We start from the raw sequence: 10,432 nt of genomic DNA on the forward strand, positions 1-10,432 counted from the left end.
GTATTTTTGTAACCATGTGGTTAATGGAGTCTTGTCTTTGTCCTGGGCGATAATTTGATTACTTCCCAATTATCTACAGGATAGAGAGGAGGGATTGTGATGTCACTATGGGAGAGTTTTGTTTGTATTGTCTGTGATTGGCTAATATCCAATATGTGTACCATTGTTCCATCAGGTCCCCTAGGGGAGTGTCCACCTGGTGGACACTTGCATAAATACCGGGCAGGTAGCCCTCAATAAACCAGACCTACTTGCACCTTTCTTGAAGCCTTGGCTCATGCTTGGGGGAAGGGATACCTACACTCTGGGGATTGCTATAATCACTTACTCTCCAGAGTAAGCTCTTGTAAGAGCTTGATTTGTTCCTGCTACGCTCTCTGGATTTAGGAGAGGTTCACCCACTGGGAGCTGGATCCTGGCCTTGGGTCCAGGGTGGGTGAAAGACGGCAAGACCCCGGCACAGCTGCATTGCTGGAAGTGGGGTCCGCAGTGCTGATGGTGTCGGTTCGAGTGCTTGGAGTCCTCGGCAAGCGCTAGGAGCATCGATTGGTGGAGATACTCGGTCGGAGTGCCAGAGTTCCGTTACAATGTCTATCACTGGCAGAGAGCGCAGACATGCTGTGAGTCACTGCATTCATGTCTATCACTGGCAGAGAGTGCCATTGATACATTCATTCACGCTGCACATTACTGTGAATTATAGAGCTGTAGAGATCTGTGATACATTTATTCACACAACCCATTACTATGTTATTTTGCTATAGAGATATGTGAAACATTCACTCGCACTGGGTCCCCACTTCCACAAAGATGTAGGATCTAAGAGGATCTTCAACCAGACAACACTCACACAGACATCTGGATCACGCTTCCACCATAGTGTGCCCCAAATGGCCTGCTGTTCCCCCTTCACCCCAATAGGCAGCATATCGCTGGGCTCCCTGAGAATGGCACATGCCACTAAAGTGTCCCTCTTCAGGAGTGACCGTCTTTCCATTGTTCTTCAACTTCAGCCGTCCCTCTATTATCGAATGAGCAAGGGTATTACAGAGCTCCACATCAATAACACTTATAGGGATTTGTATTAGAGATGGCGCTCAGTAACACACTCACACACCAAATATTCTGAGCTGCTATCAAAGAGAGACAGCTGGATTTTTCTAACAAGAGACACACTGATCATCCATTTTTAATTGATATATAATAATCCTTTATAGAAATATTGCTGAGTAAAAAGTAACACAAAATGGTATAGTTTATCTTGTAAAAAATATATAAGTAGAAGCAAAATTAATATTCAAGTTGCAAAAATGAGACAAAAATTTTATTAAAAAAAAGAATTGTGAAATACCTTAGGTATGAGTATTGTAAACACCTTGATAGCATTATAAGCAATAAAACATCCTAAAAATGGCAACTGAATGTAAAAATAATCCTTGTTTTGGGGCATAATGCCCACATACAGTAAGTATAGCTAAACCATCTCTTATAGACAGGGATTTGAAAAGTGTGATAGCATACTATATTAATTCCTGTATCGGAGGCATACCTCACTCCCCACTCCCCCGTGACTGTTAGAATGCATTCCTGGAATATAACAGAAGCTACGTGGATTAAATTGTGTTTTACATTGCTTGGATACACGGTGTTGGTGGTGAATGGGGTTAATTGGGCCTTAGAAGATTAACATTCTGAAGGAATATTTTTAAATCAGATTTTTTTCATAATTTATAACTGTATTTTGCTATAAAATAATCCCATGTAGTTTGCTCAGTACTGAATAGTGATTGTATTATTGGAGATCCTACAATCAGAATTCAGGGTTATGATACGAATACTCCAGTGAACCCAGTAATGTATCCTTCCATGGATTCATGGATTTTTTTTTTCAATTTCTGCTTTTTTTGTTTATTGTCAGTAGTCGTGTTATCTCCTAAAGCAAGACTCCTGGCCAGCTGTATCAATTAAGTAATCATGGTTTCAGGAGGAACCATGATTGAAAATCGTTTACAACAGTTGCCAATGGTCTAAGGCATGGGGTAGGCACATTTCGGCACTCAAGATGTTGTGGACTACATCTCCCATGATGCTCTTTTAGCCATTATGCTGGCAAAGCATCAGGGGAGATGCAGTCCACACATATGGAGTGGTGAAGGTTTCCTGCCTACCTTCAATAAGGAAGCCTCAGAATGGGCGCTGCTGAGAGACATCTAGCTCCCCATTCACAAACTTAGATGGTATATACTAACATGAAAAAGCAGATTGCGAATTAGTGATGACCATGGCAATTTTTTTATTTTTAAGCTGCTGAACGACATTACGCTGCTGAACCTGGGAAAATTCACTGAATTCCGCTATTAATGTACATGCTGCCATATTTATGTCAGCAATCAGATTGTTCTTTAATAAAATACATGTTCTGATTGGACCAGAGGCAGAGTATCAATGGGATCCAACGAATGAGGGTTCAACAGAGCCTCGCATATCAGTCATCCAATCAGGATATTCTGATGGTTATACGATACCCACTGCTACGGATACATTGTCAAATCTACGGCCTATGGCAACGCACATGTCATTGTCGTTACGATACATTGTAGTGACATCTCTCCAGCCTTTATTGAACTACAAACTCTACAAACCCATGCTTTGCCGTCACATATGGAGATGCTGCTCCACCAAAGCTAGTGAGCTACATGATGACCACCCTTGCTCAGGAGAAGTCTGGGCTCAGACATTCATCTTACTTCTTCAAAGGAGAACTGCACACTGGAACTGACCCATTGGTATTAATTAAATACATGAAATAGGTAAAGTTTTAAATTATTGCAAAAATATATAAAAGTTCCTACATTTGCTGTAAAATTTCAGCATTTGCATCTTCTGCAGGGAACTCTCACAAAACCAGCAAATTACTCAACCTCTCACTTAACTTTCTATAGCACTGCTGAGTGGTGTCACAAGGTTTCTGGCAGTTATAGTTCAATTGGCAAGAAACCAGAAACCACTTCATGCACAATTGTATATTTCGAACAGAAAAAAGGACAATGTATCTTAAAATGTAGGGCCAGAAGGACTGGGGTTATGGGGGAAAACTAATATTTTTTTACAAAATTAACTAAAACATACTAAAAATTATCTGTTCACTCAGTTAACCTACAATGCTGAATAATGTGATATTTCGTCAATTTATAAAAAAAAAAAAAAAAAAATTTTTAAAGTATACTATAGATTCCCTCATGGCTAAATATACAAAAATAAAAAATACTGAAACTGCTTGATACTTAGCCTGTACATTGAAGTTCCACAACCGTCTAAGAGGTCTTAGTACATGATCCCTTCACCAGATGTTTCTGACTTTAACTCCCACCATTCTGAGTTAGCCATGGCTAGATGAGAGTAGTGGGCATTGTAGACCATATAGTAGGTACGTACTCCCCAAATAACATCAGATATAATAATAATACTGTCAATTTTAGTTTAGAAATTATACTTAAAACATAAACAGTCACTTTGTGCATTATAATAGTAATAATGTATAAATATTTTCAGTATAAAACGCCTCTCACCGGTAGTAGAGTGCTTGGTTTTACCGCCTGGTTAATGTTACGAAGCAGCGCCCATTTGCCCTGATCTTTCTCCAAGATGTCTTCCACTCCTCGACGTTGATACATAATAACAGTTTTGCAGTCAACGTTTCAGCATTAAAATCTACACAGCAAATTTTCCCAGGACGATCCAACCATGCTTCTTCGAGCAGCATGAAGTATGAAAAAATGCAACATGCACTAAAAACCATAACTTGCCAAATCGAGAGAGTTTTCCATTTTACCGAAAGACCATCCACGAACCCTCCAAAATACAGTAGAATATTATAACATCCATATAAAGTGCACCTGGTCAACAAATGAAGTTTATGAACTTCTATATACCCAAGAGCATGTTCTCTTCTAAGACGGACACCTTGTCTTCCACTCAAACAATGAACACAGCCCCTTGTCGTTGTCTCGTCAGATTTTTATCAGACACAGAAAACACAGATCCTTTCTTTGTCGTGTCTTCACGAACACTGAGTCAGGAATTCTCCTTGGTACTTATTAATCTACAGATGGGTCCACGGCAATGTAACAAATGGCTTTTGATTAACTTAATACCTTAACGACCAGCAACTCAGAGAGCTGAGGGAACCCAAAACCAAGGCCAATCTGCATTTCCTTTAAGACAGGACATAAACAGATAACCTAGTTCCATAGCAACCACATTTTAAATAATTGATTGATTTGTCAGCTTTCTTAAGCAGGAGATGCTCCTTGAAGGGGTTCCTGTCAATGAATAGTAATCAATTTTGTTGTACGAAAGGCAAATGCCAGAAAGCAAAGTGCAAGGGGGAAGACTGAGGGTCTAAAGTACACGTTATAACTAAACCAATGTATATTAAAATTCTAGATACCGTGGACTGAAAACAACCAGAAGAAAAACAAAGAGAATTTCTCTTTCCATGGAAACACATACATTTTCATTTTTCCACAAACTAATGCATAAATGTAAGATATATAGAAATATATCATATATATGCTTTGTAAATAAAAGTATTTGAAATGTTATCGATCAATGATGATAATCATGTGATCATGGTTCTAATCATAAGTAAAACATAACTGCATGGGTCAGCGTATGTGTGTGGGTGTGTGTATGGATCAGTGTGAGTGTGGGGAGGTCAGTGTGAGCGTTTCTGTGTATGTTTTTAAGGGTTAGTTGTGTGTGTGTGTGTGTGTGTGTGTGTATATGGGTCAAAGTAGGTAAGTCTGCATGAGTGGGTGGAACCAATGGGGCGTCATATTTTATTTTTGCCTAGGGTGGAAAAAATATTTGCACTGGCCCTGCTTCCATCTACCTGGACTCTGTTCGTCAGAAGCTTGATAGAAATTTACAGTTTCTGCGCTGAACTGTTACAAAGTCGCCAAAGTTGCATTTACTGGAGAGATCAGCCCAGCTATGATTAAAGATGTTGGGGCCACCTAGTGATTTTTGGGCTGAGAGGCGGCATGTGTTTGACGAGTCCGATAAGCTGATTAGCTAGAAAAGACCACATGCGCGGTCAGTGGGAATTGACGTTATTACCTGTATCAGGGAGAAGTTGGACCAACATGAGGCTGGGATCACAGAGAAAGTTGGTGTTAGAGCAGACAAAAGAAATTGAAGATAACGTGAAGAACTGGAGCAAGGTGGTTCTTGCATATGGGCCAGTATGGGACATTGGCACTGGCAAAACTACAACCCCACAGCAAGTCCAGGAGGTGCATGTGCCATGTGTAGCTAAGAACCAATGTTTCTGAAGATGTTGCAAAATCTGTCCGAATCATCTATGGAGGTTCTGTCACTGGTGGCACGTGCAAAGAAGCTGGCATCACAGCCTGATATCGAAGGCCTCCTGGTCAGAGGAGCTTCTCTGAAGGCAGAGTTTATTCATATGATAAATGCCAAACATTAATTGTGTTCAACTGCAGTGATCCCTTTCCCTTCTCTTCTGAACGATTTTGGGTAGGGGTGATAAACGTTGGTCCTCCGAGCTGCAGGTCCACAACGGTTTATCTTCCACTGGTGCACCTCTATCTGGTGTCTAGCAGTGGACTGGTGTTAACAAACCCAACCATAGAACAAAATGTGTCTGTAGCTCACTCTGTCCTGGGTATGGTGTGGGGGAAATCGATATTACTGTAAAATACAAAATTAAGTTAAGCAAAAAAGAAAAAAAATTGATTTTTGAAAAGTAAGTAGCTGTTCTTGTGTCTTTTTATCAGAAGAGATGGTAACTATTTTGGATGTTAGAAAAGGCTTCCCAAGGACTATTAAATATTTATTAGCATACATACTATCTAACTACTCAACCTTGTGTTTTAGAATTTGACTATTAATAAAACATGTTTTACTTGTGATTAGAACTACGTTCACTCAGTTATAATTTATGCAAGTGAGGGCTGAAACCTCTCTGGCTAGCGGTGGACCAGTTTATACTAGGGGATTCTAGTTAGTAATCATTTTTATATAGATCACTGGTTCCAAGTGCCCAATCCAGATTCTCTCTGTATCCACACTGGAATAGAATAATGAAATGCCTACATTCTGGTTTGGTGGGTTAAGAAGGCATAGAGCAATCTATTTCTATTCTCTACTTTCTATATCTAACTCTATCTAATTTTTTCATTTAATTACATTTTTACATTTATTTTCAGCTATTTTTTAGTTGGTTGATCAGTTATTCGGTTGACTGCATTGACTGTAGCAACAAAACAATTAACCAGCAATATCACTGTTACTTTTTAAATAATGTATAATATATTTGTAGCTGGATGATTTTAAACTGGATTGTCATGACGGTTATTTAAAAAGATCCTTCGGTTTTCCTTCACGTTCCCTGTAATGCAAAACTTAAAGGTGCACGCTAAGCACCATAACCACTACAGTTCATTGTTGTGGTTTTGGTGCTCAGAGTTTTTAGGGCGGCAACCCTAGGTTGTGAGCAGTTTGCTAAAACCTCTGCCGTAATTTAGCTAAGGACCATAACCACTAAAGCTCTTTGTAAGGATTATGGGATGGCTAGTGAAGACAACCATGACATCGACATATATTTACACACGTGGAGAGATGTAGGCGCTATATAAATAGCGCTATGGAATCTGTTGGCGCTATATAAATGGCGATAATAATAATAATAGGGACTTTGATCTCTTAACGCTGGGGTCCTGTATACCCGAGCACACTGAAAACTAGGGTATTGGCAATAATAATACCAGGAGGAATGAAAAAACAATGAAACCCATAGCACATTCTTTAATGATTAGCATATTTTACCATAGTCCCTGGTATGAAGGAGTGTTTTAATAATGCACAGTGAGTCGTAAAGCTGCAACTCAAATATCTTTACTTTAAATGCTGACATCATGCAGAGCTGAGAGCCGGGAGTCGTGGCTTTCCTCTGAGAATGATGTTGGGTTAAATTATAGGAGTGTAGGGTATATGTGGAAACAAATACAGTCTGCAGGGCATGTTTACTATACACGTTGTAATAGGGAGGGAAAATAAGAAAATACGAGGGAAAACACGGGAGAGGGCGAATTCCCTCCAAAAAAAACCCTAAACACAAATAGGAAAAAAGAAACCAGAATGTGGCAAAGACAAAATGTAAAAGCCAAAATTATGGGAGATAAATCAATAAAACAGGAACGTACAATAAAATGTAAAAAAATTGCTAAAAAAATAATCAAAGAATTAAAAAACAAGTGAAATAGCTCCCCAGAGACAAGTAGCAGCGGTTCCAAGATTGTAGCTCTTATAATAACATAAATATTAAATAATATATATATGCGGTAAGGAGATGGCTTGTTGTAGTACAAATCCAACACAGAATATTGTAGGAAGATCTCTTCTTAATGGAAGATTAACCAAAACAAGGACTCTAGCGTGACTGCATCGTACTATTTTGGGCCCAAACCTTGCTCCACCTTTTTTTTGTTCCAATGTCAGTCATTTCTACGAATATTATTCCAGGTGTGTCTAACATGGAATTCAAGGCGATTCTAAAGTTAATTTCAAATTTAAGGTCAAAATCGCCGAACTGTAAGCTTTCTCTCCTGTAGAAGAAGCAATATGTGGAGTGATCACCCAGAAATCTTTTTAATATCGTTTGAAAAATATCTCTGGCTAGGCACCAGGGCAGCCCTGGATTATTACCACTACAGCGGGATGCAGTGGTTATGGTGCTTGGAGTGTTTAAGATCATCAGATTTTGCATCCATTCCATTTTCAAGGTTGTGGGGTTGCAACTAAATCAATTTCTTTTGTTATTTTATACATTGGGCTCAAGCTATTTTTGTCTGAAAAATAATTACAAATGATCAGATGGATACATTAAAGAAACGGTCTGGGCTAAACTGTTAAAATGTCAAAACTGTTTGTTTGAATGGCAAATTACTCAATCAGGATTTTTAAGTCTTTTGCATTATTTTCAGGTTTATGGGGAAATACTAAGCGATTTTCTCATTAAAGGACCACTATAGGCACCCAGACCACTTCAGCTTAATGAAGTGGTCTGGGTGCCAGGTCCAGCTAGGATTAACCCTTTCTTCTATAAACATAGCAGTTTCAGAGAAACTGCTATGTTTATAATAGGGTTAATCCAGCCTCTAGTGGCTGTCTCATTGACAGCCGCTAGAGGCGTTTCCGACGCCAGCATCCATAGGAAAGCATTGAGAATGCTTTCCTATGAGATTGGCTGAATGCGTGCGCATTCAGCCGATGATGGCGATATGGAGGAGGAGAGGAGAAGGAGAGTTCCCTGGAAAAAGAGGTAAATTACACCCCCTAGAGCCCGGCGGAAGGGGGGCCCTGAGGGTGGTGGCACCTACAGGGCACTATAGTGCCAGGAAAATGAGAATGTTTTCCAGGCACTATAGTGGTCCTTTAATGCACAAAGTAGATTTATTTGCTACATATTGATTTAAAAAATCTGATACCAATAGTGGGGCTGTGCTCTGTATGGGCTAGTTTGTTAAGTGCTACTATATTGTAAAATATCGCCATCTGCTGTTTATTTATACCTTGACAGGTAATGGTAAACAGAGTGACATCAAAAGTGATCCTTCTGGTGTCAAACATTACCGTGCACTCAGCGTACAATGCTTACATTTCGTGAGCTATCTCAGTGAATAGTGCTTCATCTTTACTGTCTCAGTTACAAGTTCTATCTGTGTAAAGATAATTCAAACCTTCTTCCTTCCTCACTCAATAACACAAGTATCACTGAGTTGGGTAATAAGCATACAGTGCATCCAGGAGACACCTGAAAACTAGCAACATCTAATGTACCCTTCCTGGTTAAATATTGTGTCATTATAAATTGTACTATTACTTTTATTATTTTATCACAGATAAATTATCTATGTTTTTGTTTTGTTTATGATTTTATACAGGAATACCTCCTCCAGGCAGTCTCGGTCCTGTCCTGGCTAGCCCAGTAGTGCTGGGCTTAGCTCATTCACTGAGAGCAGTGACTTAGCTCTGGATAGCTAACAGAACATTTGTGTAGGAGCTTCTATCTCTCTATGGAGGCGGCCATAGCCGGATGGACCCAAGTAATTGGCATTGTGTTGGTAAATGGTTTGACCTCTTACAGGGGAAAGTCGTCAGTGTGCTCCGGAGCATCATAATGACTGCCTCAGGCTGTAGTAGTTATGATCCCTGTATTAAACCTTTAATGCTGGTCCAATTGGTCTGGACCCAGAGATAATTGCTCTCTTACATTCGTTTTAAGAAATGAGAATTTCAAAAATGATGTACAACGAACAAATTGTTTGCTGTAGTGATGACCCCTAGCCTGTAACCCTGACATATACATTGACCTCTGGAGAAATTTGCTACGGGCTCTGCTCAAAGCTTTATAGTCATGTCACCAATGCCAGCAGTTTGCACCCAGTCATACTGCTTTAATTGTTTCAATAAATTGCCCTGGAAGCAATCAACGACCAAAACCTTGTAGATACTATTAAACTGTCATATTTTACAAGAAACATTTAACTGGATGGATTGCTCCAGCTGTGCGTGTGTCTCAATCTAAATGCTAATGTGTCCTGAGAGTCAAATCTGAATTAAAGCTCTGTTTGCGAATATTGAAGCTCAGTTCCAGGTTCTGAATCTGCAGTGCCACCCGTGGGCACACTTATGGTAAATACAGTAAACCCATCTCTAACGCCTGTATGGACCTGTGTCAAAGATCACATTAGTTATATATGTTCTAAACAGTGACTTCCGATGATGTGACCACTGTTAATCCCCTATGCTGGGAATTTTTGTTTCTAACTTGGCTGTTGTGACGTCAATTTAACATATTATACCATCACCATTATTTTTATTTATAAACATTTAATTTTAATGTGAAATAAAAGAAATAGAAAATAAAATCACACTGTCAGGTATAGGCATTTTGACTTTTCAACATTTTTAAAACAATCTTTACTATGTCTTTTAGTGTACATATTGCACTACGGTCATTGTAGGAACAAATCTACCTCTCCTGCCCATCTGATTCCGGTACAAAGGTTTAAACACAATGTGACGGAGCTCCTGTAATCCTATCGAGTATCTCTGCCCAGTCCGCTTCCTAGCCGCTTGCAGGGACCATGGAACGCTTCAGTCCCAGTCACCGAAGTTTGACTGGGGTCCTCGTGGCGCTTTTCCACCCAACCAGGCTGCAACTCTCCTTCGAGGTTGGGATCATCCCCTCTGCCTAATACACTGCAACCCTGCTTCCAAGCAGGGATCCTCCCCTCTTCCACTGCAGCCCTTCTTCCAGGCAGATATCCACATTTACCTGCAATGTTATGATTCTTGTCTTTAAAAAGACACTTGCAGCTCTCAGACCTGGCTCTCTTGCTTT

General features: G+C 39.7%; 1 protein-coding gene and 1 pseudogene across 3 annotated transcripts in view; one reads left to right on the top strand and one right to left on the bottom strand.

Annotated features, from left to right (window-relative positions):
* MYO7A (myosin VIIA) overlaps positions 1-4,069 on the bottom strand; it is a 150,260-nt gene extending 146,191 nt beyond the window's left edge. For all 3 annotated transcript variants that reach the window (XM_063431528.1, XM_063431535.1, XM_063431519.1), the window contains exon 1: positions 3,570-4,069. In XM_063431528.1, coding sequence (XP_063287598.1) covers positions 3,570-3,674 — 105 coding nt within the window. In that variant the 5' untranslated portion in view covers positions 3,675-4,069. The remainder of the gene's footprint in view (positions 1-3,569) is intronic.
* An 836-nt stretch (positions 4,070-4,905) lies between these two features.
* On the top strand, positions 4,906-5,491 carry LOC134599564 (triosephosphate isomerase-like; annotated as a pseudogene).
* Positions 5,492-10,432: the final 4,941 nt, after the last annotated feature.

This window comes from Pelobates fuscus, chromosome 1, assembly GCF_036172605.1.
Source record: "Pelobates fuscus isolate aPelFus1 chromosome 1, aPelFus1.pri, whole genome shotgun sequence".
NCBI lineage: Eukaryota > Metazoa > Chordata > Amphibia > Anura > Pelobatidae > Pelobates > Pelobates fuscus.